Source organism: Vollenhovia emeryi, unplaced genomic scaffold (assembly GCF_000949405.1).
Source record: "Vollenhovia emeryi isolate VEMERY1.0 unplaced genomic scaffold, V.emery_V1.0 DF939471.1, whole genome shotgun sequence".
In the NCBI taxonomy this organism is placed as follows: Eukaryota; Metazoa; Arthropoda; class Insecta; order Hymenoptera; family Formicidae; genus Vollenhovia; species Vollenhovia emeryi.
Window position 1 is genome coordinate 20,207 of NW_011966895.1, and position 27,454 is coordinate 47,660.

The 27,454-nt window shown below is 45.8% G+C and overlaps 2 protein-coding genes and 1 long non-coding RNA gene across 6 annotated transcripts; 1 reads left to right on the plus strand and 2 right to left on the minus strand.

Annotated features, from left to right (window-relative positions):
* Positions 1–907: 907 nt before the first annotated feature.
* On the minus strand, positions 908–8,936 carry LOC105557494 (kinesin heavy chain). 3 transcript variants are annotated; one of them, XM_012004741.1, is made up of 14 exons: positions 8,392–8,936; positions 7,733–7,874; positions 6,342–6,515; positions 5,964–6,232; positions 4,502–4,748; positions 4,177–4,413; positions 3,664–4,010; positions 3,373–3,582; positions 3,113–3,256; positions 2,730–3,014; positions 2,436–2,621; positions 2,153–2,356; positions 1,714–2,008; positions 908–1,061 (listed from the first exon to the last, which is right to left on the minus strand). In XM_012004741.1, exons 1-14 carry the CDS (start codon positions 8,548–8,550, stop codon positions 985–987), a joined length of 2,976 nt encoding a protein of 991 aa, XP_011860131.1. In that variant the 5' UTR covers positions 8,551–8,936; the 3' UTR covers positions 908–984. The 3 variants fall into 3 exon arrangements, with proteins under 3 accessions (XP_011860131.1, XP_011860132.1, XP_011860133.1); XM_012004742.1 differs by having other exon boundaries at positions 908–1,124; XM_012004743.1 differs by lacking the exon at positions 908–1,061 and adding an exon at positions 1,189–1,566.
* Positions 8,506–11,628, plus strand: LOC105557493. Its single transcript, XR_001008609.1, has 3 exons — positions 8,506–8,588; positions 11,270–11,418; positions 11,547–11,628. It is a non-coding gene; the product is annotated as an uncharacterized LOC105557493 (long non-coding RNA).
* On the minus strand, positions 10,847–27,253 carry LOC105557492 (serine-protein kinase ATM). Of its 2 annotated transcripts, XM_012004739.1 has the most exons (19): positions 26,944–27,253; positions 25,941–26,078; positions 25,421–25,820; positions 24,958–25,311; positions 23,699–24,077; positions 22,658–23,494; positions 21,591–21,774; positions 20,736–21,511; positions 20,250–20,551; positions 17,938–19,120; positions 17,582–17,792; positions 17,019–17,455; positions 16,208–16,798; positions 15,246–16,107; positions 14,266–15,021; positions 13,673–14,155; positions 11,864–12,147; positions 11,497–11,720; positions 10,847–11,409 (listed from the first exon to the last, which is right to left on the minus strand). In XM_012004739.1, exons 1-19 carry the CDS (start codon positions 27,013–27,015, stop codon positions 11,231–11,233), a joined length of 8,652 nt encoding a protein of 2,883 aa, XP_011860129.1. In that variant the 5' UTR covers positions 27,016–27,253; the 3' UTR covers positions 10,847–11,230. The 2 variants fall into 2 exon arrangements, with proteins under 2 accessions (XP_011860129.1, XP_011860130.1); XM_012004740.1 differs by lacking the exon at positions 11,864–12,147 and having other exon boundaries at positions 11,326–11,409.
* Between the last annotated feature and the right edge of the window lie 201 nt (positions 27,254–27,454).

Genomic DNA, 27,454 nt, shown 5'->3' on the forward strand with positions numbered 1-27,454 from the left:
GGCCAATTTTCATAGTCAGATTTTATATTCAAGACTGTCTTAACATCATCTTTAGGTACTCCGTGGCCAATAAAACGTCCCGTACAGCATCTTCAGATAAATTCAAGACGGTCTTGAATGTAAGATCCGACTGTAAATACTGGCGGTGGAGTCCACGCGCCGTCGTCTTCATCCGAATTGTTGCATCCCACGAATCGGCGAGTTCTAGCGGCTGAGTCTCGTGGACGCGAGCCTCCACCGCGTTGCGCTCTTATCGCGAGGTATTCTTATCAGCTAGCAGAGAGATTTCTTACGATTACGAATACTTATGTAAGCCGCAATCATCTTTACGCTCGCTCGAAGCCGCATGTCCGATCGTTTCTTCTTTTTTTTTTCACGATTAGCGAATCGGTAGCTGAACTAAACACCTTGGGTATTCGTTGCCCCTTTTCCCTCGAGATCCGCGAGGATCCGGGTCGACTGCGACCGGGCGCGATCCCCGCTACGAACTCGCAAGATTGCGGCAAGGTTTCTCTCGGTTCTCTCTGTACAACTTTCTTTTAGACTGTGCGATTTAAATAGAGACACTAAAGTATAAATTATTCCGAAAAAAGTGGCGAGAGGCTTCTCCGTGTGATTCGTTCGATTCAGACATTCACATATTACAATACCTATTTTTTTTCCGAATCGTTAATCATGCATATATATATGTATGTGACATTAAATTAAATAATTTATAAAAATCAACTATTTACATCGACGGGACATGCAGCGCTTGTGACATATATGTGTGTGTCACACATATATATTTTGTGTATACATATATGTCACATATACATATATTATGTATATAATTTAATGCACTTATCTTATATATATATACCTAAGCACATGCTTGCTCTGAGAAAAAGAGGAAAGAAACAATTAAAAGAACTGGCGGTGCTCTCTCCTTGCGGATAATACAGTACTATGCCCTTACTTTAATCATAATAATAATAATAACATTTATGCATATCCGTTATACATAAGAGCCGCTGGAATTCTTTTGTTTTCGTCGATGAAAGCGTTCTTGCATTCGTTTTCTGTAAAAGTGAAGGGTATTTTGGCATTATGCGATCACGATCACTGTACGCTGTTACCCATATCTGTGTGTGTGTGATCAGGAACATGGAAAAAAAAGAGAGGAAAACAAATAAATCTCCAAAGTAATACGTTGATCAGTCAAATAAAAATTTCATATTTCGTGAAATCAACATACGTGACGCCACGATATAATAAATGATACGGCGGTAATAATCGCAACCGAGAACGTCTCAAATAATTAAACTCGGCCGTGCAAAAAAAGATGCGATTCGATCGTACGCTAAAAAGGAACGTCGCGAGGTTTGTTTGCTTTCTTTTCATTCGCTTATTTCCTCCTTAATTAACGAAACCGCGCGGCAAGCTTGGTGCCAAGATAGCAGACGTGACAAATTCGACCCACTTACGCTAAAGCGCAGAGCTGCCTGGGGGACCGCCACCCTTTTCGTAACGCAAAACCGAACAAACCGACACGACACGCAACGTAGGCTTTTTAATTAAGTGAATCTAAAAAAAGAAAAACAAGATGATTGGACATACGAGACGTGGGAGGTTTGCGAAAAGAAAGAGAGAAAGAAAAAGAGACGGCGGCGATTTTAACTGACGCGGTATGTAGCCGGGCGGGGGGAAAACTGAGGGGAAACTACTCCTTACCACGATTGCCGGTTCTGATGGCGTTGACGTTACTCAGGTGGTGCTGACCGGCCCGGATCGGCTTCGCGATCTGCGCGCTCGGTCCGCGACGCGCCAGATTCTTTTGCCTAACCGCTTCCTTGATCCGATCCACCTCGTACTGGTAGCGCTTACGGTCTCGCATCGCGCCCTCCTTGGCGTCGCGCAGCGCCGTCTCCAGGGCCTTGACGCGCTCCATCGTCGCTCGCAGACGTTTCTCTAGTTTAGGCAACTCGCAGCGGAGGTCTGCGTTGTCCCTGACGAGTTGTTTGTGCACCTACAATGCAAATGCGTATTACGCACAGAGTTGACGCGCCAGTGGCACAAATATAAATGAGAATAACGAAAGCGAATCTTAATCATAAGTTGATTATAATTAATAGAGAGTACATCGTGTGATTTGCACGCGTTTCAACCGCACCTTTGTCAGCTGGTCCAAATTGTTCTCCAAGAAGGATATCTTTTGCTTCTGCGCGAGGGAACCGCCATCGTCCTCGTTATCCTCCGCGCTGATGGTCTTCTTTATTCTAGCCTGCAGGTCCTGGACGAACAATTTGCGCAGATTGTGCAGGGTCTGCAGTTCTTTGGCTACCGTGTCTTCCAAACCTTTGAGATCTTTTCTCGCCTGAAATCGATAAGACGCGACCGTGAGTTCGTTCTAGATCGCAGCCGACAGATCGTTCGTTCGTTCCTGTCGCACGTACTTGTTCCCGGCGCTCGTTCAGCAACACGAGTTCCTGCAGCTTGACCGACTTGTTAGCCTCCTCTTGCTTCAGCCGTTCGTAATCGGCCTGCATCTGCTGGTGCGCCAGAGTGAATTTCTGATTCAGGTCCTTGAGCTCGCTGATCAACTCCTGCTTCTCAGACAGTTCGTCCCTAAGCGCGGCAACCTTTAACAGCGTTAAATCCAACATTAGAAAATGCGAAGAAATTCGAGAGAGAAGAAAAACGGGGATCAAGTCCAAGATAAAATTCTATGTGTTTCACAAATAGGCAACCTGTTTTTGATGCGCATTTCTCAGCTGATCCATCTGCTCCTCCAAGGTCATCCGCATCTTCGTCGCCGCCTCTTTCTCCTCAGCCTTCTCCTTGTTGGTGACCGCCTGCACCTGCTCGGCAGCCTTCAACTTGGCGCATTCCTCGCGCAACGCGTCCACGTCCTCCTCGAGAGCTCGCTTGCGCGTCTCCGCTTCCTTCATCGATTCCGCCAGCGTTTGCATACGGGCCTCGTGCTGCGAGATCAACAGCCGGCACTCGGCCAAGTCCTTCTCGTACTCGGATACCTGGAAATTTACGCAAAACCAAGATTGATCGAAGGAAGGCAATGCGGAGAAGGAATTGTGATTAATAAGATGACGCAAATGCAGCCTCGACCACTCACTTTCTTATTACAGTCTACTTGGAAGCTTTCCAATCCCTGACATCGCTGGACCAAATTCTTCACCTCGGACTTCATCTTACTGATGAACAGTCGCGCCACCGTGAACTCCTCCTCCAGCTTACCATTGTTCTCCGGCGGAGAAATCTTGAATTCAAATTGAGGTGATAATTGACAAAACCGATAAAGCTTTGTACTAAATAAACAACGAAAAGTTCTCCAATCTTTATGCCTTTATCTCTGCTTAGCGATTCGATTCTTACTTTGAGATTTTCGTTAGACTCGCCACCGATAGCCACGCCGATCTCCCCCAGATCTTTCAGGAAGTTTGCCAGCATTTCCGCGATGCGTTTCCTCTGATGCGCCGACATGTCACGTAACTGTTGCAGCTCGGACGCGGTGTTGTTCAGAGTTACTTGCTTAGCCAGCAGCTCCTCCGTCATCGATTCCTGTTCCTTGTTCTTCAGTTCGACCTGTTAAGAGTAACAAGAATAAAAACAGTTCGTCCGATTTCCTGAACGGCAGTCTCTCTCTCTTTCATGGTCTACAATTACCTCCTGCGACTTCTGATCGTAATTGACCGCGAGCTCTTCCAACGCCTGCAGCACCTCCTTCACTTCCTCCTTAGCGCTCTCGTTCTCCTGCTGTATTCGGTTCATCTCCTGCTGCAGCTGCTCGTAATCTCGCCGAGTGCTGCCGATAAGTTCCTCCTGTTCCTCAATCTGCTCCTTTAGCTTCTCGACATACTGCGACTGTTGATTGATCTCCTCATCCTTCTCATCCAGCTGTTGGTACAGCCTCTCACGTTCTTCCTCGAGCTTCTGCCTCTCCTCGTTCGAGAGGGAACCAATCATAAGACCGCCACCGGGAGTAGCAGGCATCGGACTGTCGTCCAGTTTGCCTACAAGACAAAGAGCTTTGTAATCACACAACCTGCAAAGGTTACATCTAACTTTACAGAAAGATTACACACGATTTCACAATTCTGATCTTTTAGCGTCCCGTGCTGTCTTAATGTAGGAGATATTTAATTAGATCAAGCGTGATTATATTCAATGCTTTATTACTTTCGATGGGCGCAATGATCGGCGTGGTAACATCCGGTCCTTCGACGAGGCTGACCTGCTCCTCCGGTCTAACGGTCTCACCCTGCCGCCAACGCGACAATTCGGCCTCCAATTTGTCCACCTTGCCTTTCCATCTCGCCACCTTCTCCTTCTCGCGTTCGTAGCGACGTTTCCACTCTTCGGCCGTGAGTTCCTCGTTGACGCATACAACGTTCTTGATGGTCTTGGCGCGTTTACCTACAACGAACTCGGTCTGTGAAATCTGCCGAACAGAGCAGCGTGTCGTTTCAAAAAACAAAAAACAAAATATATAGTAGAAATTTACCGAAATCTAAGGTCGATTTCGTTTCAGATTCGTTGAAGCTAGCGGGAGAGCAACAGATGATGATCGTGGTCCTGGCGTTGCCACCCAGGGATTCTTGCAGGATTCTCGTTAGCTTGGAGTCGCGATAAGGAATGTGAGTCTTATTGCCATCAGCCAAGGCCGAGATTACATTACCAAGTGCAGACAGGGATTTGTTGATGTTCTTCGCCTCATCTAGCACCGTTCCTTCCGCACCGGTTTTAGAAACCTAAAACGAGACACGAGAGAGTGTAAACAATAATAAAGTGGAAAATTGGGGAAGAATATATTTCTCTACGTAGACGTCCTCCCGACTTTCTCTTGCTCGCCACTATCTCTTTCTTTTTCTCTTCGCTCTCCACTTTCGCAGCAATTACATCTCCACTTTTCCTACAAGATTCCTGCCTCTGTCTCTTCTGTATTAAAAAAAAACCTTCAACTCAACTCTTACTCATTTTATCTCTTCAATTCTTAGATCTTTTGACTACTACATTCCTCTTTCTCTCCAATCTTTCTGTGTGTCCTCTTTATCATCACCCATAGCTCCGCTAAATTTACTTTTCTCGCCCCGATGCTTTCACCATCCATACTTGCCTCCTCGTCGCCACTTGCTACGCCACCTTCATCTTTCCTCAGTAACATCTTCTTTATCTGCTTTATAGCACACTCTATCTCTCTCATTCTGTCGTCCCACGCTTTCATCTTCTCTTCCTCCTCTTTCATTCTTCTTTCCACACCCTCTCGCAAACTCCTCATTTCCCTTCTCACTTCCTCCCTAACTTCTTCCGTCTGACCTCTACCCTTCCCCATAGTCAACCCTTTGAACGTCAATTCACCTCGCTTTTCTTTCTCCGCTTTCCTAACTCTTTCTCCACGCGCACACACACTTCTCTCCCTCCCCTTTCCGCTGTAACCTCCGAATTTCCCGCCCGCTCTGTCTCTTCTTATCCTATCTGTATACCTCCTTTCCAACGCTACCTTCACTCCTACCGTCTCTTTACCATTCCTAGGGAGTTTTCCAGCAAGCGACACAAGTCGACACAAGTGTCGTTCTGTCTTTATTATTCATTGAATGCGAAGAAAGACAGAACGAAATTTGTGTCGACTTGTGTCGCTTGCTGGAAAGCTCCCCTAGCCTCCTCTCGGACACTTCAATCCCCGAAAAGCTTGCTCTCGCTCTGAAGCCTATTACACAATGCCAGGCAACAGGCAACAGGAACAGGGAATAGAATTTTTGAAGCGTTGGATTCGTCGGAAATTTTCTTCCAACCAATCCAACGCATTAGAAATTCTATTCCCTGTTCCTGTTGCCTGGCATTGTGTGATGGGCTTAAAATTCGAGTACTCTCGCTACAAGCTGCTGCTACAAACGGTTTCTCTCCGATACAACACTCTCACGCCCTCTAACCAAGTGCCCAAGAACGTATTTCGAAAATAATCTCACCTTTTCGGAGCCGGCTAAATCGACAAGGTACAGTTTACCGGAGAGCTTCTTTTGATTCTCCAAATTCTCTTGTTTGACATTTATGAGGAAAACGGAATGGGAACGTGAGCTGTGCTCGTTCATGTTGGTCACGGCGATATGTCGGTTTGACTTGCCCTCTTCTATCACCTCGAACACCTCCTCAGGACTAGAAACAAACCGCTCGGTCGCACCCTTCACGAACGGCACCCGGTTCTTGTCTTCGTGTACGCTTAAGTTAACCTTAGATACTGAAACAGAGAATTGTCGAGATTTATATCCAGTACTGGCTGTGACACGAACGTCACGGGCTTTCAATGAGAAATCAACGTAGGCCGAAACGAGAACGAGAGGACTCACCATCGAGAAGATCTCTGATTTTATCCATGTAAATCTCAAAGTAGGACACTTTGATATGGAACTCCAAGTTCTCCTCCATGCCGTAGATATGATTGAAGATGTCATTGACAATTCTCGGGATAATGCCCTGCTTGTTAGAATCGCCAATGACTCCCTCCATCGTGTGCGTTTTACCTGCGCGCCAAGGATTCAGTTTAGGTACAACGCGTTATAACTTGACTTTCTTAAAGCTAGTCTTCTGATTGAGTCGATGTCAAACATCAAATATTTGAAGACAATAGGGGCAGTGTGAGCTGTCGCCAGAACTTGGGTGGAAAAAAAAAACAAATTATATATTGCAAGATACCCTGCCGGAAATAATTCTACAAAATTCTACAAGAAAATTAAATACAACTGCCAGAATCTACGAAATTCTACGTAAATTTAAAAAGTGTTATGAAATGCTCAACATGAAAATGCTAGAATTGAAACACTTTTGTTAATTTTTGTAATATTCTACAAGTAAGCGGATGTTTTCTAATTCTTTAAGATTTTGTTGTTTCACAAATTTTTACAACCGGTAAAGTTTTGTACTAATTTTTACAAAATTGTACATTTTCGTGAAATATTACTCGCAATAATTTCTTGATTAGAGAACATTGTAATTTGTGGTACTATTTTGTAGATATTTTTACAGAAAAATCAATGTTTCAACGAAGATATAAAAATTTCTACTTTCTATTTCGAGTCAATTTTTTGTAGTTATTTATAGAAATTTTTCCGCTAGGGTAAACTTGACGTTTGTCTACAAGGCGTCTACGTTGGAAAGGCACTCTTTCAGACGTGCTTTCGTTCCGCAAAACCGGGGGCAGTTTTAGGTGCAAACAAATGCGACAATCCTGCTAGAAAAATTCAAGTGACACAAACGGAACGCAAATAACGCTCGCAAAACGAGAGCCAAATCTTTCGAGACAACAGCCTTCTCTCTCTCTCTCTCTTCGTGTGAAAAAATATTCCGAAAGGTCTCGGAGCTCTTTCAGGCTGCCATAGATGGTGGAGCCTTCGATTGGACTATCGTTTTAAGATTCACGCGTACACGTAATCCGTTTACACGGATTTTAAGTACCTTCGTTCACGTGTACCCGTGTATGTGTGATACGTGTAAACGTGTGCAATTATTTATCAAAATTCGATGAAAGGTCTCCATTTCTGCATACGTTGCTCGACATAGTATGTAAACGCATAATTCCAGCATTCCAAGTTTTTGTCCAGACTTTGCCTATCCAGAATTGCCTATAGAATTCTCTAAATATTTGCCTATCGAGGTAGACACGGCTATACGGATAAGTTAAATACACAGATAGCAAACATCTTGCTTTACAACAATCGTCCTGAACGCAAGGACTACGTACCTGACGATGTTTGACCATACGCAAAGATGGTTCCGTTGTATCCCGCCAGAACATCCGTGACGATCGACTTGGCGGCCTCATTGTAGACTTTGTCTTGCGTGGCATTTGGTTTAAACACTTTATCAAAGAGGTATACTTTGCCCTAAAATCAATAAAGTCACATGTAGCCAAAGATTTACTTTCGGTAAAGCTGAATCCCTTACTGCCGCAACCGCGCGCAACTCGACTTATTTCTCTTCCAACAGCAATCCATTTGTCGTAAACGTCCGATCGAAAGCAAAATTCTAATCGGACGAGACTTTTTGCGGGTCGCGTATAGAATCATCGCTGCGCCTGTCGCGTACAGTGTTTCCCAACGATTGAAACTCCCGGAAGAGAAAGCATCGCGGCAATGTTGTAGCAACATTGTTAACAACGTTGTAGCAACATTGCAACGATACAGCACGCAGGGCGCTACGTCAGAATTAAGTTTAAAAACCCATTGGAACATGTGTGCCGAGTGAATCACAGGCAGTTCCGTAGATCTATGTATATACACGCAACATCTATATAGAGCGCCGTATAAATCTATATACGCGATATACGCGGCAGTAAAGGGAGCAGACAACCGTGGCGAGCGTGGGTCCACGCTGGCGTGGGCGCATAGGCGCCCCACGTACCCCGATGGAGATGCAGTTCTCGTCGCCGCCGGACGGGAACTTGACGATGAACTTGGAGCCGGCCTTCTCCTCGGAGTCGTTGAGCGGCCGGAATCTGCAGACCACCTTGATGCTGTCCTCGGCGGCGATCTCGCGCTCCCGCGGCGTCTCCATTGCCATTGCGAGCGGAGGCGACGGCGACGGCGACGATGACGAAGGTGCGTGTGCGCTCGCTCGCTCGCGCGCGCGTGTGTACGCGTGTGTACCTAGCACTCGACCGTGGTATCGATACTCTCCTCACCTCACCTCACCTCACCTCACCACCTCCTCCCTCCTCCTCCTCAGGCTATTCTCCGCTGCTTCCGACTAGCCTCTGCTGCGATCGTACGTGGAGTGAGGCATAGGCGACGGGTTGACATAGGCGCGTACCGCGTCAAGGGACCGTCGTCCACCTATATCTGTCCCCTTCGCTCTCTCTCCCCACCCCTCCTCTCGCCACTCTCACCGCGCGCGCTCCGCTCCGACGGCAGGTCCCCGTCTGTCACCGTTCACGTCGAGCGGCAAGATGGCGGTTGATAAGTGGCTGCCTGGCTGGCTGACTGGCTGGCTGACTGGCTGACTGGCCCGATCCTGGGCCACGAGGCCCGCCTGACCCGCTTCGGCAACGATCCTCGCGGCACGACAGGCGACGACGCTTCGGATAGGACCCGCCTATCTCTCTCTCTCTCTCTCTCGCGCGCGATCGCGCGCGCGCGCGTGTGCTCTCTCGCTCGATTCGAAAATCGCGAGCCCCCGCGTTCCGTTCTCTTGCGCTGCGGGCCGCGAGGACGGTGGCGATCGCGCGGCTCACGCATACACGAGTCTCCACCTCCGGAGAAACTCGGCGAACGATCCGCCGCACGCGCGCGCAATCGATGACGAGTCGGCGACGTTGCGCGCTACATACGCCGCACACCTACACCTACACCTCTACTATTATCATTATAGGTTGCCGGGGCGAGCGCGGCTTTTATCGCCGCCGCCGCCTCACCTTTCGAGGCGCAGCCCGTTTACGACGCGTCTCTCCTCGCTCCTAATCGTTACCCCGTCGCTCGCGCTTCGTCCCACACAGCACAGAAAGATTGCAGGAAGATTGCAGAAATGTTACATTGCAAGATTGCAGTGTTGCAGCAACGTTGCGCAACATTGCTGCAACGTTTCTGGGGGATTGCAGCAACGTTGAAATGTCCGCCCTCAGAGAGATTGCAGTGCAACATTATAGCAATGTTGCGGCGCAATATTTTTGGAATAATTTGTCGTTGTTGTACATAAGCAGAGAATTTACTAATTACATATGCATCCGGGCCTTTTTCAATACTCAGCAAGCTATTGCGAAGCAACCTAAAGAGATTATGTCGCTTAGCAATAGATGGAGATTGCGAGCAACACCGCACTGATCAAGTACTTAATAATTCGCGCATTATTGGTATCAACGAAAATAACATTATAAAATTCTCGTAATTAGAAGAATTTTGTAAATAAAAAATATAGTATTTTCATTATTTTTGAAACATTGCTGCAATATTGCTATCGAATTAAGTTTGCAATTTTATATCCCTGCAATGTCTCTACAAGGTTGCACTGCAATCTGCAAGATTGCAACGTTTCTACAATGTAACTGCAACCATCTGTGCTGTATGGGGTAGTTGTTATTATTATTATCTGTATACAGCGACCTGTACACCCGCCCGCGCCACGAATTTATATCCGTGACTCTTTCGCGGGGTACGTCAATAATTGTACTCGGGCTTGAGCTGCGTAAATTCCTTTCTATCCGAGTCCAACGTAGCGCGAACGCCTCCCAGTTCACTTTGCTGGAGCGAGGAACGATCTGATTGGTACTTGGTGTTGTTGTTGCTATAATCCGGGCTTGGAAGCCGCCGTTGCCTTCTGAACATGCAGACAGCTATTGCCTTCTGAAGATGCAGTTCTCTCTGCAACCGCCCTCGATATTTGCGTCGCGATAAAGCTGTTATTATTATTATTGTCACCGCGAAACGCGTGGCGAAGTGAAAACGCCCAGGGCGGGAACCTTGCCGTCTCATTGCGATTAATCTGTCCCGTGTGCACGCGCCCCGATTCGTTTCCGCGCCGTCACAGTCGCCGACGGCCTCGGGTCGACGTAGCGCGGATTACGTCACGGAGCTGAACGGAGCGCACGGGAAGCGTCGGGACGTGCCGCAAAGACGAAATCCCTCCGCGCTCTTTCTTTAGTCCTAGTCTACAATAGATGATTGAAGCCCTAAGCTTTAAGAAATTGACTAATCACAGTTGCGTATTCTACTCATACTTGACCGTGATTGGTCAATTTCTTAAAGCTTAGGGCTTAAATCATCTATTGTAGACTGGAGGCTTGTTTTCTGTTCTTACACTAGTGAACTAATGCAATAAATTAGAGTAAGACAAGCATATATTTTCTCATTCTACCTTATTGCACTAGTTCACCAGTGCAGGAACAGAAAACAAACCTTGGGACTTACCCTCGTCCGTCCCGCTCGGCGACACTTCGCTCCCGCACTTTCTGCACCTTTGAATTCGATTTGAATTCGAAATTTCGAGTGCGCGCGGTGCAGAACAGCGCGGCTAGACGGAACCTGTCGGGTAGGCGCGATATATATCGATAATGTAGAATCTCGAGTCTCGATCCGCCGAGGCGCCACTATACGAACGGGTCCACGAGTCGGTAGACTTACTACATTGATACAAACTTTACTTCAACAGGTATAAAAAACATGGGAATGTACATTATAAATTAAGTAACATAGAAAACTTAGCCTACGAGTATTCGCTGTGTGTGTGTGTAAAACTTATTTACTGGTATTCACAAGTATGGCTGCCAGCCACAGTAAACCCGGCATAGATTCGCAGGGTCTCGCGCCTCCTGCAGGAGCCTCTCGACCTGCCCGGGAACGCTCGATACCAGACCGTCCTCGGTGCCCCGCAGTTTCTGTTCGATCCTCAAAAGAGCCCTTTTGGCGATCTTGTTAGTCTCCACGGGTGCTGAAGAAGGTAAAAAATGTATGGATCAGAACGTCGGCCGGAACAGTCTGGCGACTGGAAGACCCGTCCTGATGAAATTTCCTTTACCTCGGCCGCTGTTCTCCGAGAACTTGACGACGTCGCTCTGCATCTTGCAGGCCTTCTCCGGCGTGATCGCCCACGTGAAGAGCGGATCGTATAGCAAAACTTGAAGGAGGGTGATGATGATCTGCCTCTGATCGCGCAGCATCGTCATGGTCACCTCGCAACTGCGCCTCATGGCTCCCTCGATGCCGGAGGCGCCCATAGCAACCTCGATGTCCCTGGTCAGCCTACGATAAAGTAGACGACGCGTTAACGGCGATTGAAAAAGAGATTACAAAAATTTTGAGAATATTTTATGTAAAATTCTAATGTAACATAATCCCTCGAGACGCTTTTTTTATAGATGAAATGATTCGTACGACGGCTCTACCTGAAGGGAATTGTCTCGGGGAGGGGCAGGACTTTGCCTTGCTCGAAAGCAACGCCAAAATCGATGTGCACCACTTCGGCGGTGCGCTCGTCGACGAGGATGTTACTCAAGTGTCGATCGCCGAGGCCCAGAATGTAACCCGCGATTGACGTGGTGGCGACGCTACGTGTATACGTGAGAGTCCTCTCGACCCAGGTCTCGGGCGATCGATACTTCTCTATAAAGAAATGATGAAACGCCGGCCTCATACGTTTGCAGCACTCGAGAAAGACCTTCAGTTTCACCTGGACCGAAAAACAATACAAGATAAAGAGCCCAAGGTCCGAAAGCGAGATCTCGAAATAATCTTGACGGCTAAAAATCCAATTTCGCTCCGTAATTATAGCAGGAAGAATTTTTATTAAAATACTATGAAAGAACTTTAATCAAAATATTACTTTTAATTGAAATACTACTGTTCCTGTTTCTCCGAAGAGAGACAACTAAGAGTCAGGCTTGTTAAAAAGCCAATCTTTAAAAATATCCAATTTCTGAATGTTAAACTAAATAGATAAAAAAATTAAATCGAATCCTGGCTGAGGTAATATTTTTCGCAATAAGAATTTTAATTTTCAATATGGGGGAGGGGGGTTGTCGTAATAAATGCTATGTATAGCATTATGTATAGCATTTACACTACTCAAAAAAATAAAAATAAAAATAAGGAACACTTTTCACACCCTAAAAATTAGGCTATTTTCAAACTATTGAAACTCAGCGAAAAATCATCGTAGACTCAAAACTAAAAAAGCATTTTAAAGCTTGAAGTTTCAACTTTAAAACCCTGTCAACGATTTATTTAAGTATGTTCATCTTCCTCGTTCTGCGCTTTAAAAAAGAATACCCTGTTTTGTTCCTTAAAATTACGTATATTTGACACATTGCAGCTCGATAAAAAAAATTCTCTCGACAAATTCGATACAAGTTCCACAATCTACAACATTTCACCTACAAAATGCTTTTTTTAAAATTTTCCTACGATTTTTTTTACAGAGTTACATGACTTTGAAGCGAACCATGTATTTTCTTGAAAAATGATGTTTACCACCGGCATTAGCGTTACCCAATGTGCACTACGTGGAGGTTGCCGGTCGGATTTTGCACATCGTGTGTGTGTATATGTGTGTATGCGTGCGCGTGTGCGTGCGAGCATTTATTATTGTGTATTACCTCCTCTCTGATAAATTACCGCTTGTAAACGCTCTCGTATGTTGATACATCTCTCGATCAAGTTTTGCGGAATTTCTTCATATCAAGTATGAAATTCCGCTAAACTTTGTTAATATATTGTTCATCGCTCATAGCGTAGCAATGATCATCAGTACATTATGTATTTTTAAAAAAGCATTTTGTAGGTGAAATGTTGTAGATTGTGGAACTTGTATCGAATTTGTCGAGAGAATTTTTTTTATCGAGCTGCAATGTGTCAAATATACGTAATTTTAAGGAACAAAACAAGGTATTTTTTTTTAAGCGCAGAACGAGGAAGATGAACATACTTAAATAAATCATTGACAGGGTTTTAAAGTTGAAACTTCAAGCTTTAAAATGCTTTTTTAGTTTTGAGTCTACGATGATTTTTCGCTGAGTTTCAATGGTTCGAAAATTTTTAGGGTACGAAAAGTGTTCCCTATTTGTTTTTTAGTAGTGTATAAAGATAATGTAGAAAAATCGCTGTGCGATATTATAACACGTGAATCATGATAAAATTTGTGAACAATTTGTCAACAGGTAGTTGAAAATAACGGCGAGTTCTAGCTTATTATTTACATCGTTTGACTCTTGCGCGACGTTCTTCAACTTGTTCCTGGCTGCTTCCGCGGTCAGGTCCCGCGGATAATACTTCTTGTGTATACCGGGCAGGCCCGGAGTGCCTACGAGGGTCGCCGTGATGGGCACCGTGTTGTCGCACCACTCCAGCACGCCCGACCTTTGCGTTAGCGGCACCACTTTGTACGTTCTGATACGTAGATTTCGCCGTTGCGTCTCTTTACACGTGCGCAGCAGCGTGTTTATCACGGTGAATACCTGCTGCATCACCGCGTCCTGCCGCAGGTCGTCCTTGCCTTTGACCAACTGCCGGCGCTGCACGCCGTCAGTGCCGACGCAGATGATCTTTTTGGGCGCGGTCATGCCGCCGACGAATTCGCAGGACTCCTGATACGATTTCACGCCGATCACGTCGTTGTAGTTGCACGACGGTCTCACGGGTAAACTCAGAGTCGGTAGGAGAACGTGGTTTAGGTTCTTGATCTGCAAAATACAACATTAAATTAGTCTTGGAATCAGATCTCGCGATCTATGATTATTATTCCCTCTGAATAGACATCGGACTAACGATGAGAGGAAAAAAGAACAAATACCTTAGATATTGGCTGGTCTCGCGGTATCGCGTAGCGTTTATTGTTGCCCTTGGGTTGCCAATAGGCAAAGCTCAACAGTGCCCGCGACAGGTTTTCCATTTCATGAACAATTACTTGTACCTGCGGCTCGGTCAGTTGGTTGAGCAGCATCTTGGCACCTAATACGCGACGCTCTTCCTTGTTCGTGACCGTCGAACCTGGATCGTATTTGTCGTCGCTGTGCAGATTCTTCAGCGCCAGCACCACAGGTAGCGTGTGATACGGGTGCTCCAGGGCGCATCGTTTGAGGATCTGGAAGATTCGTGCGGAGAAGCTACACTGCCTGATGTTGCTTATGTGAGCGGCCAACTGCGGCACCAGTGGCACGAACTTGAACGACGGAATGATGTCAAGCTCGGCTAGCAGGTCTTCGTTCACCTCGTCGTCGCACATGTTGTCCAGCCAGAGCGCCACTAGTCGGAAGATGAGTAGATTGTGCTCCTCACTGCTGCGCAACGTCTTCAGATAATACCTCAACGCCTGCGCGAGGTAGTTGCGCTTCTCCTGCTCGATGTTCTTCAGCTCGGCCACGTCGTTCGTCGACTGCTTCTGGTCGATTATTACGGCGCGCTTGAAATCCTTGTTCCTCATCATTTGCGCTTGGTCCACTTTACCCGCATTGCTACGAGCGTATTCATTCAGCGACTTATACGTTGAGGAGTTCATAAATGTGCTGATCTGTTGGTATTGTGCGTCGGCAAAGCGCGCTAATGCGACCTATAGTGTAAAAGTACACCGAGATAAATAAAATTCTTTTCTCATTTAATCAATTGAAAAGTTGCAACAGCAAATAACTCGCGCAACAAATATGAAGCTTAAAATTGAAACAACGTGAAATAAAAGAATTTTACAAGTAAAGAAAATAAAGTTTGTACATAGTAATAATGTAAGTCAACTTATTGTTGCAGTGACTACTTTGCATATTATATTAATCCGCCCACCTGTGTGTCGTGCAAATTTCTGACAACATCGGGCGACTGCTCGTCGATAGCCTCGCTGGTCTCAATGGATGCTAGATAATACTTTTGTATCACTGCCTGTGGGTTCTCCGACTTTGTTTCAGCCATCCAGTCGCCGTAAACTCGCAGAGCCTTGGCTCTCAGACCTGGCTTCGGATTCTTCTTCTCGATTAGGCTCCGTAACAGATGACGCGCCATCACCTGCTCGCCATTCATCCACGCCAAAAGCGACTCCTGATAGAGCAGTTGATTCTTCAGACTGTTGGGCAGATTTTGGTGCAACTCGAGGGTTCTCAGCGCTCGAGTGGCCACCGGGAAATTACCCTGACCCTCCGCGACCTTTGCCAGGTCCAGGCAGGTGGCAAAGAATGCCTCCTGCACGTTTTCCTCCGTCCACAGAGACTTGCGGATGCGGAACATGGCGATGCGCTGCGACAGAATCGGCTCCACGTGGTCGAACTGGCCGATCAGGCTGATCTCGTGCTCGTTCCAGCGTCGCAAAATCTCCGGGTATCTCGTCTCCGGCGAGTCAGCCGCCCAGCTCAGCTGCTCGATCTCGCGCAGCAGCCGCAGCTGCGACAGCTTCTGATTGACAGTCTTGCTGCTCTCCGGGCTGATCACTCGCAGCTCGTGGATCACGCTTATGCGGCCGCACTCGATCGCCCGATCCGTGCCTCGCCGGTCGTTCTCATGGAAGCACTTTAGGGCATGATAATGATGCGCGTGGAACGCGTTCTCCAGCGATTCCAGTCGCAACTGTTGAGGCTGAAAGTCGTTATAACTGGCAACGCTGGCTTCGTTGACGGGTAGATCCCACTTGTTGAGTCTCCAGGCGCACTCATAACTAGAGGGAGAAATTGGTTTATTTTCATCAAATCAACTTACTTAGCATACTTGATCCGCCTACCCGCGAATTCTTATGTAATTGTATATACGTCATGCACCTGAATTTCTCATTCAGGCTGTCTCCCAGGAATTGCCACTGGAGAAATTGCAGCCCCGAGTGGTGTAGCGCGCTCGCCATCTCTATCCTGGCGTTCGCCAGCGGCAAGTGATTGTGGTTGGACAACTCGATGTCCTGCGCGAGCATGACCTCGTCCCAGCGATTAGCGCGGGCGTAGTATTGCACGCGGGAGTCGTGGTCGAGCACGTGTGACCAGCCGGCGCCGGATTTGGCGTCCGGGTCGCTAATGTTCAGGTAGGTGTCCAGCATGATATTTTGCAGGACCCGGCCAACCTCCGGCTGGTGTTCGTAGATGTAGTCGATCCTCGGGTCACTGCTGAAGTCCGGGTAGTCCGTCGAGATCAGTCCGCAGGCGAGTTGCGCGAACAACAGGGCCGTGTAATACGCGGAGCACTTGTGCGCCGCTCTGGCCAGGTAGACATAATCGAGTTTTAGGACCACGCCGTCCGGCAGCTGGGCGCGCACGTGGTTCACCACGTCCAACATGCGGCGTACGATCTTTTGGTCGCAGCTGTCGCCTTTCGACACTGGCGACGCGGCAGTCTCTGCCTCATTGATCGCAAAGTGTTGCCTAGCAATTGATATAATTTAGCGATCGGTATCAAATCACGAGCGGCTTTTACATTCGGAAACATTTCAACCTTCTCCAAAATAATGTCACTTGGAAGACGATAAAGCGCTTGGTATACCTCGCTTTACAAAGATACTTAGTTTACGAGGTTACGAATAAACGTCTCGCGAGATTAAATTCTCCGTTTAGGCGCCTATAACTAATAATAAGTGAATAATACCTAAAGAATTGATTAACGCAGTCGCACATGGCATCGATGAAGCTGTTGCTTTTGTGAATGACGAGATAAACGATTCTCGGCAGAATCAGCTCGCAGAATTCGACGCTGAGTCGACAGACCAGCAGGAAGTTCTCCAGATAAGAGTCTGCAAAGCACTCGGCGACACCGCACGTGACCTTGATAATCCACTCGGCATAATTCTCGTTGTTCTGGACCGTCCATAGCGCGTTCTCCGGATTCATGACGACACGGAACTTTGCGGTGTCCACGCAGAAGGATGTCTGCTTGCTGCAACGGCCGTGAGCGAACGGTCGGATGTAATCGGTCTTCAGAGGTGCGTACTCAAGGATGTACGACAGGTCTTTTGAATACTTGGAGTCGTATAGGTTTCGACCGTAGGAGGTCGACAGTACCGCGTAAAGGGCATCGGCGCTAACCTTGAGCAAGGTATCAAAGTATATTACTCATTCTGATATTTTTTCAAACATTGGACAATTACAATCCAATATGGCTTGAATGAGAACTCGAGACAACGTGAGATTTCATTGTATAAGAATAAAAACCTTTCGAAGTTCCACCGATTTCTCCACGAGAAAGCTTGTTAACATCATGACCGATCGATAGGTCAAAGCCTCTATCGCATAGTCCGCTTCCCGGACGAGACTTCCGGCCGGTCGCAGTGCCACCGTAGAATCTATTGGACCTAGTTCGCCAAGGCACTTGGTGGCCTCCATCGATACGCACGAATTAGGCGATTCCGTCAGCTTGATGAGCCTGAGGAGCGAATTGGTCGAAATGCACAATATTGTGTGATAGAACAAAGAATACGAAAGGCGAGACGGAGATACAGAGGCGCAAAGGAAAAGGAAATTAAATGGAAATGAAATACAATGTTAATTCGAGCTAAACACATATTTACCTAAATATCAATCGATGCAGGATATTGGCGCCATCCTCAGGATACGGCCTCTCCAACTTTCGGTGCAGTTCTCGCAGCTCCCTCTTCCTCGTCGACAGCTGCTGCGTGAAATTGGCGAGATCTTCTAGTGTGCACTCGGCGTCTTCCTCGCTCATGGCGTCTAGGAAACGTTCCAGCTCATCCTCGAGGCACAGCGCGGATCCACTTTCCGTTCTGGCGGCGTCGTAAGATTCCCTCGCATCCTGGAAGACCTCGTGATTCGGGAACGAGCCGAGTCTCGCGATGGCCTCTCGTAACACGTCTCTTTGCTCCACCACGAGGAACTTGAGTAGACCCACAGCAATCTCGTTGACGCTGCTCGCTTTCGATTGTGCCAGGCCAATCAGGTTTGCCACAATGAACCGGAGAACATCTCGGATCTCCGTGGCTCTCGCGGGCAGCGCTTGTCTTAGGAAGAGATCCAGAAACTTGCAGCATGCCGCGACGAACGTCTCGTCATCGCTACCGTTCCTGGTTAGGTGCAACAAGCTGTAGCACACATCCCGGATAAAAAAGGCAGCCATCTCGTCGAAGACTGGCTTTGCGAGGTCGTGCGTTAACCGCGAGCAGAAGTACATGTACTGATGCAGCAGCTTGAGCTTATCCTCGTGAGAGCGCGACGAGTGTACAGCGCTCGCGAGCTGCAACAGTGTTTTTTGCAACGCCGCTGGTTGCTGTTTGACCAGCATGTGCGTGTTCAGCAAGTTGTGCGATTCTATGTAATGAAAGCACAGGTCCAGAACGTCTCGCTTGAAATGCGGCGGATCCACCGCCGGAAAATGCGCGAATGAAATCGAGAGTGCGCTACCAAAGTCGTCCTCGTCGTGCAGTCGCCGTATCAGCTCTACGAGAACGTCCTGCAGACGAGAGCAGAACAGCTTTTTGAAGCTGCACATGTCTGCGAACTCGTCGGTGTTGTTCATCAACTTGCGCATTGTCCTGGTAGATTCGTCATCGCATACGATAGTGCGCGATGTCAGCCAGACGAAGCAAGACGGGAAGACGTCTTCGAAGACCTCATTGAAGGCCACGCCGGCATGATTCACGCAGAAGGACATGGCTTCGTCGATGTTCGAAGTACGCAGTAGAACAGGGACAATGCAGTTGACATTCTTTTTAAAGAATTCGTCGATAGTCTCGCATCCTGTTGATAATAAGATCCCCCATTATTATTTAACAAACTCACGCCAAGTTACCCCTTACTAAATATTAAAATATTCGTGATAGCGGATGAGAAATACTGGTTTGTATTATATACAGGGTGGGCCATTTTAATCTATGCACCCAAATTTCTTTGTACCTAAGACAGATACGGAAAAATGGTTCAGACAAAAGTTGTTCAAGATAATGGGGGTCACCTACCTGTGTAACTAGCTTTGACCTTGAGACTACTTTTCAAGGTCATTTGAAGGTCAGAGTGGTTTTTTAAAATGAAAACCCCTATTTTTTATTACATATTCTTATAGCTTACCTCGAGAGCTTTCCAAAACGCTATAATAAAGTATTTTTTTTATTAAGAACTTTTTGTGTTATTAAGGTTTGAAAGTTCCAATATTTTGTCATAAATTACAAAATATTCATTTTTTTATCATCTTACCTTAATACTTTTTTGAACAGAATAATGAGACAAATCAACCGGTGTAAAGAAAACACAATTGTTAAAAAAAATGTTTTTTATTACTTGTTACAAAATTGTGTTTTCTTTACACCGGTTGATTTGTCTCATTATTCTGTTCAAAAAAGTATTAAGGTAAGATGATAAAAAAATGAATATTTTACAGAATATTTTGTAATTTATGACAAAATATTGGAACTTTCAAACCTTAATAACACAAAAAGTTCTTAATAAAAAAATACTTTATTATAGCGTTTTGGAAAGCTCTCGAGGTAAGCTATAAGAATATGTAATAAAAAATAGGGGTTTTCATTTTAAAAAACCACTCTGACCTTCAAATGACCTTGAAGAGTAGTCTCAAGGTCAAAGCTAGTTACACAGGTAGGTGACCCCCATTATCTTGAACAACTTTTGTCTGAACCATTTTTCCGTATCTGTCTTAGGTACAAAGAAATTTGGGTGCATAGATTAAAATGGCCTACCCTGTAGGTACATACATTGCATATATATTTTTTCTTTAATTCTATAAAATCGTAATAAAAAAAAGTCCCTAATTAGACCATTAATGGATGCTAAACGTTGAAAATTTTCGTAACACAATATTAAGTCGATAAATAACTGATGTAAAAAACAAAACCGCTATTTGACGTCTTCGTACCCGCGAGTGTCCATGGAAAACTCTGCAATGAGCAATGCGCATCCTCGATCCAGGAGGTCAGCAGATAGTTCAAGTTATCCTCAATGAGCGACATGTACGTCGTCGTATGTTGCGCCGCCACTAAGAGGACCTTCCGCACCGTCTGCACGTTCACCTGCTTCTCCGTTGTCAGTCGCAATATGGAAAACAGGGCGCGACCTTGAAGACTGCCGCTGGCGCACGCTACGGAGGCCAGCGCGATCAACGCGGTGGCCATTCTGGTTTCTCTCTCATCCTGCAGTTGACTCTCCGCGAGGCTGTTACTATTTCATAAAGACAAAAACAAGAAATTACAAGTGCTGGTACTCGCGACAACATTGTTGCTCTAAATCATGTACAAGTGTTCAAAATTGCAAGAAAAATAGATCTCAAGCTTTTATAAAAGATAGCGCTAGCCCATTTTAGTACCAGACAGTATTTCGCCGCACTCAATTTTAATATTCATACTTTTGCAAATTAGAACTCGATTGTTGGACCGCCTCGTCGAGCAGTTGGAACACAGTTTCCTCCACCTTGACGAAAATCTGTTCCTTCCATTTGTGAGCGATGTTTCTGAAGGACAGGAGCTCCTGCAAGCATCGCACTGCCTGCGAACGGAGCACGAAGAACTTGTCACCGATGTAATCGAGGATACTGTACAATATCGTCAGGACGCCGCCGCCGTCGTCGGAAACGCCCGTGCGAGCCCACGAGAAATCCGGATCAATCCGCACGCAGCTGCATGCACACTTCATGTAGCTCGTATGCACGAGGACGCTGCAGTTTTGTTTAGAAATGCGTTTATAGAGCTCCTCGAGCGCGTGGATGATCCTCTTGGGCGAATAACCGTGCTCGATCGCGTACTCGAAGAAGTCTGGCAGCAAATGCAATAGCCATCGTAACGATTCCTCGTCCTTGCAACCCTTCCTGCATATGTCCAGCAGAAGATCCAATGGCTTATCCGCACATTCGCGCTGGATCTTGCCGTGGCCGCGCGCAACGAGCGATTCGAGGATCGTCAGCGACATCCTGGTGTCCACGTAGCTCGTGAAGTCCTGCTGCATGGTCAGCAGGTTATGCATGATTTTTTTCTGCAATGTCTTGTCGCGGTCCGTGTCGGCGTGCAGAGCGCAAAAGGACGACAGAGCCTCCACGGTCTGCAGACGAACCGTGCCCTCGCGTGAACCGCTTGACTTCTGCTCTGATGTTTCCAGGCACATGTCGATGGACCGCTTGTGTCTGCCCTGAGAACATGGGACGTTGAAGTCGCTCATTAAAATCAATTTCTTCGTTATACAAGAACCTTTTAGTTGCCTAGTCTACCTGAAAAGCATTATGGTCCTCGTAATAACGGCAATTGTCGTCTTGATTCAGGAGATCGAATATGTTTTTTATCATGTCCATTGTAGTCGTCAAGACGATTACCTTGGCGATTTCTGTATCATAAGTCGCTCCATAGAGCATTTTTAATGCTCTGGTTACGCTCAGCCAGTATATATACTTAAACCTGCAAGGAAATATTTCATGTACATATGTTTGTACAAAGAACCCCGCACTAATCATATAGGAAATTGGATCTCGGTTAAATTGGCTAGTTTTCACATATGTTGTAGCTTATGACCTGCTGAACAAAAAAATATGATGGGCCCAAACTTAAATAATGGCTAGTTACTGAGCTACAGCCAGTCAAACATGGAAAATTTGGGCTCCGCGGGTCTTGTTTGGAAATGCTTTGAGGCATATTAGGAAAAAATGTTTCAGACAAAAGTTGTTTGGTTCGATATATATTTGTTTGGTTCGAAATAAGACTATATATTTCATTATCCAGTGTCTTTGAAAAACTCTTGACATAAAAATGTGCAGTGAAAAATGGGGGTGTCCATTTAAGAAATTGAAATTGACCCTCGTGTGACCTTCAAATGATTATCCAAGGTCAATGGCATCGTCTTATGTCTCCCTTCGAACCAAACAACTTTTGTCTGAAACATTTTTTCCTAATATGCTTCAAAGTATTTCCAAACAAGACCCGCGGAGCTAAAATTTTCTATGTTTGACTGGTTGTAGCTCAGTAACTAGCCATTATTTAAGTTTGAGCCCATAACATTTTTTGTTCAGCAGGTCACAATAAGCTACAACATATGTGAAAACTAGCCAATTTAACCGAGATCCAATTTCCTATATAATTAGTGCGGGGTTCTTTAAAATTGGAAGAAATAAGCAGAGAATAATAGTTTTAGCGCAGTTGTGCTAATCAGTGTAGCATGGTAATAACTACAAAACTTAGAGGTACCAAAGCATCGAACGTTTTCGTCTAAAATAAAAGAGAGAGAGAGAGAAAATAAAGGAACGTCTTCCACTCTATTAAAACTCGTATGCAAGCAATTCCGCACCTGGTCCAATCAATTTTCGTGAGAATCTCGAAGCTGCATTGCAGCTGGTTTTTCATCGCGTCGGTCAGCGAGCAGTAGCCAACGGTATCCTTCGTCGCGAGAATGCCCAGCTGCTTCAGAGCGGACAGCAGTCTCGTTAGGAACGCAAGCTTCATCAGCACGATGTAGACCTCGCATGTATTTTTACTGTGATCGCTGAAGTTGTCCTCTTGAATACCATCGTGTATTCGCCTCTTTAAGAAATTGAGCACCTCGTGTATGTAGGAGACAGGCCTCACAGTGTTGGGCGTCACTCTGGAATCCCGTTCGACATGCTTGTCGGTCGAACTCACCGACAACTCCACCTTGAATGTCAAGGAGGCGTGGCAGAGTTGTGGCAGATCAGTCGAATAGATGTCCTGATGTGGCACGAAAGAGACACGCATCGTCTCGCAGCTCCGCAACGATTTCTGCTCCGTCCTGGTATTTTGTCTGTAACGTGAGCTCAGAACGAGGTTCACCGACAACGTGCAGACATCTTCGATCGTCTCGATGGACAGACGCGTCGCCAGTTTCTGCCACGGTATATTCAGCAGCCACTCGAGAAGGCGCGTTCTGTCACAGATCGGCGCCGTCATCGACGTGGGCGACGGATCCAGCACCGACGTGCTTGCGTCCACCGGCAAGGAGACACGTTCGCACAGCTGTCGCAACGTGCACACGCTATACGCCGACCAGCGAATTACCTTTGTTAGATACAGCCTGAGGAGGGCGTTTGCATTTGGTATCCTGTTGTACTTGATAAAGCAGCGAATTAACAAATGGCCCGATTCCTCGTTCTGATTCGCTCCCAGAGATCTGCAAGAACAGTTCTGTTGCTAATTGCGACATTCAAGGCTAGTTATAAAATGTAACAATTAATGTAAATGTTGGAAGTAAACGCTACGTGTCTAAAAAAAACAAAGTTCCTTTAAAGAAAAATTCCTCACTTTAGTAAAATGATTGTTTCAATTAAAATAATTTTTTACTTTGAATATTTAAACTTGAATTTGAAGCACGTACCTAAGTAGCATATCCCAGATCTTGCTCCAGTGAATTGTGGCGTCCTGTATTTCCTCTCCGTGAGACATCTCGTTCTCCATGAGGATAGTGGCAAGAGTGTACAATATGTTCATAACAGGTTCGTCTCGAGATGGAGCGAGTTCCGTCAAGCGTTGCAGCAGGGGCGCGAGATCTTGCGACCTCAGGCACTGCGGATACATTCTTAGTGTTTCTGTCAGAATTCTTAACAAAGACCACACTTCCTCGGGGCTGCTCTCCGTTATCAGGTCGACGACGTTATCAATTCTGTACACTATTCGTCTGCGTTTCATCGATTGAGAATGACAGCCGTCGAGAGAGCAAGTAAAGTTATCCGAGTTGTCCATTATCTGTTTTATAACTGCAAAAAATATATAATACGTTTGTTAAATTAGTGACTTGTTCGCTTATGCAATTAAGTTATTCGGAGCTGATTTATGTTAAATGCTTTACAAAGAATCCCGTTCAGATGAAGAGTTTCTAAAGAACCCTGCATTAATCATATAGGAAATTGAATCTCGGTTAAATTGGCTAGTTTTCATATATGTTGTAGCTTATGACCTGCTGAACAAAAAAATGTTATGGGCTCAAAATTAAATAATGGCTAGTTACTGGGCTACAGCCAGTCAAACATAGAAAATTTAGGCTCCGCGAGTCTTGTTTCGAAATACTTTGAAGCATATTAGGAAAAAATGTTTCAGACAAAAGTTGTTTGGTTCGAAGGGAGACATAAGACGATGCCATTAATTTGACCTTGGATAATCATTTGAAGGACACACAAGGGTCAATTTCAATTTCTTAAATGGACACCCCCATTTTTCACTGCACATTTTTATGTCCAGAGTTTTTCAAAGACACTATATAATGAAATATAGTCTTATTTCGAACCAAACAAATATATATCGAACCAAACAACTTTTGTCTGAAACATTTTTTTCTAATATGGTTCAAAGTATTTCCAAACAAGACCCGCGGAGCCCAAATTTTCCATGTTTGACTGGCTGTAGCTCAGTAACTAGCTGTTATTTAAGTTTGAGCCCATTATATTATTTGTTCAGCAGGTCATAAGCTACAATATATGTAAAAACTAGCCAATTTAACCAAGATCCAATTTCCTATATGATTAGTGCGGGGTTCTTTTTTAGAATGTTGCATAGAAAACAATTTACATAATTAATACATAATCATAAAACATAATTAATAAAATAATCGATCTTCTAAAATATTTTCTCTACGCGTACCTTCACTGGCAAACTGGATGAAACTGCGCCACTGCACGTCCAACTTGCAGTTCTCCTGGATAAGCAAGTACATACTACGCAGCAACTCCCTCCATTTGCTCCAGTCGTACGCGTAAGCGCCATCGTCGTACTTAGAGATACCCATTGGATGGTGAATCTGCAGGAAGATCAACAGCAGCCTGTACTTTTCCTCGGAGCCGTTCAAGCGCAGGATATTCATCGACACGCCCTCGCTGAACTTGCAAAGCGCGATTCTGCATTCCGTCGCGACTTGCCGGCACACGCTGCTGCTCAGCTTGTAGAAAGACTCCGTCAACTGCTCGTTGTTCGCCTTCACGTCTTTGACTACCTCTTCTAAAATATGAAATAACTTGGCATTAGCTCGGAACGATATGTAATAAAGTTTATTTACAAAAATGCACCCTCGAGGTAGTGCTCAGAATAATCAAGCTTCAGCGCGTACCCAAAAACGACAGCAGATTCTTCACGTGGGACAGTAAATTCGCGTGCAGGAGGGAGTAATCTACGATCAACTGCAACGCGTCTAACACAACGTGGCTCTTGAGCTTCTTGTACAGCTTGGTGCAAACGGTCAATAGCTCCCTCCATTGATCTGCCGTGATACTGCTGTGATTTGTACTCTTGGGCAATATATACTTCACCAGTATTCCCAGATATGTGTTCTGATAATTCACGTAGAACTTAGAGTCCAGAATCTGCAATATTATACCGGTTATTTCACTGCCTCTCAGAAACTCAGCCGACCTCTCGCTGGCTCGGCGAATTGTGTTGATCATCAGACTACTGAGGGCTTGTCTCTCGTTGTTCTTGGCAGCCGTCTCTTTGCTGGGCCTCTCCGCTTCCTGCATTGTTTTCATTCAAATAAAATGTCACAAGGTGAACGAAATCTCAATGAAATAACACAAGAAACGTCGCAGGAACCACGTCCCATGCGAATCTCGATACACGGCGATTTCTCTTACATCGAGAACCAGCTGGTGGGCGGTGAATATAATGCTGGACCAGTTGGCCTTCCCCAAAGCCTTCCTCTCCGTATTCTGGCATATCTCCCCGACAGCGTCGTCATTTTGATACAAATCCAACAGCTCGGTCACGCATCTCTGAAAGTTGAAAGATAGGCAGATTAAAAAGCAATAGATTTGAAGAGGTGCAGGCTGCGGGATCTCTTGGAACTAACGGGACGTGCTTTCAACCAGACTTCCTCACTGACTCTTGGGGAAACCTGATACAGCACTCGGTAAGAACAGCCGAATCGAGATCAAGTCGTTTTAAATAACAGCTTCGTCGATTAACGAGACGGACGTCCGCAAACAAGACTGTCCTATTTTGTTTTACGCGGACCTTCAAGTCAAAGATTGAGACGTTCGATTTAGATCCGTATTCTGAATCCTCTGAATCGCCTACGATACTCGGAGTAAACTTGGCACCAGAGAAAACCATAACTTTGTGATTTTGGTGTAAGGAAACTAAAATACTGGCGTAATTTTTAAAAGATTCGTAACACTGGCCGATGGCGTTCTGATTCGCCGAGAGTGGGACACCGTAAGAGCTGAAGTAGAAGTAAGAAATAAAATTGATTTATTTCCTCACTCCTACTGCTCACTTTAGGCTTACTCCGTGCATTGTAGATGACGCGTAGAAGTAGCTTGTAGCCGATCAGAAGGCTGATTAGCCATAGAGCTTTTATCGATGCTTTATTAAAGCTTTTATTGAACAGAGGATTCAGCGTATAGGCTTCAGTTACCCGGTTAAGCAGGGTGACTGCTTTGTACGCACATGGATTCTGTAACTTGCAGTCGGTGGTTATCGCTAGCCAGAGGCAACCTATGAAAGCTGCGCTTTTCTCAAGAATCGTCTTTGCCATTGGCTGTCGCTAATTGACGACGCCGAAAATCATTGATAACAAGCTACGGAATTCTCGTGCTGATATAAATAACAAGAAATAAAAGCGGCAGCAGTGGTTACCCTCTTGTCAGTCAGCTTCGAACTCTCAGCTAGCTTCAGAATGCTGGAGATTCTCTCGGATATTCGCGACATAGTCACCCCGGTGGTCCAGTGATCGTCGGCGTATTAACTGCAAAAGGAATTTTATAGAAAATGACATGGGATTCCAATGATTGTTCGCGAAACGTGAAACGTGACGGCAACGTTTGATACTCCCGCGAAATGCCGCCAAGTTCTGCTTTTCACCATAGAACGTCGGCGGAAACTAGACAGCCAGCAGACGTGCGTGCATGCGCGTAAAGCCTATCACACAATGCCAGGCAACAGGCAATAGGAACAGGGAATAGAATTTTTGACGCGTTGGATTCGTCGAAAATTTTCTTCCAACCAGTCCAACGCGTCAGAAATTCTATTCCCTGTTCCTGTTGCCTGTTGCCTGACATTGTGTGATAGGCTTTAAGCCCGTATCAGACTATAGGCCTTGTTTACACCGATCGTTTGATACGCGTATGAGGTACTATATTCGTACTAA

Excerpts from the sequence above, each read along its gene's own strand:
- LOC105557494 (XM_012004741.1), bottom strand. The coding sequence starts at position 8,550 with ATGGCAATGGAGACGCCGCGGGAGCGCGAGATCGCCGCCGAGGACAGC. Across the intron at positions 4,011-4,176 it reads GATCATTGCGCCCATCGAAA|GCAAACTGGACGACAGTCCG; the intron begins GTAATAAAGCAT and ends TTTGTCTTGTAG. Across the intron at positions 3,015-3,112 it reads AAGTAGACTGTAATAAGAAA|GTATCCGAGTACGAGAAGGA; the intron begins GTGAGTGGTCGA and ends GTAAATTTCCAG.
- LOC105557492 (XM_012004739.1), bottom strand. The coding sequence starts at position 27,015 with ATGTCGCGAATATCCGAGAGAATCTCCAGCATTCTGAAGCTAGCTGAG. Across the intron at positions 17,793-17,937 it reads CTGCATCGATTGATATTTAG|GCTCATCAAGCTGACGGAAT; the intron begins GTAAATATGTGT and ends TTCGCTCCTCAG. Across the intron at positions 12,148-13,672 it reads TCGCGCAAGAGTCAAACGAT|GTGAAACTGAAGGTCTTTCT; the intron begins GTAAATAATAAG and ends TTTTCGGTCCAG.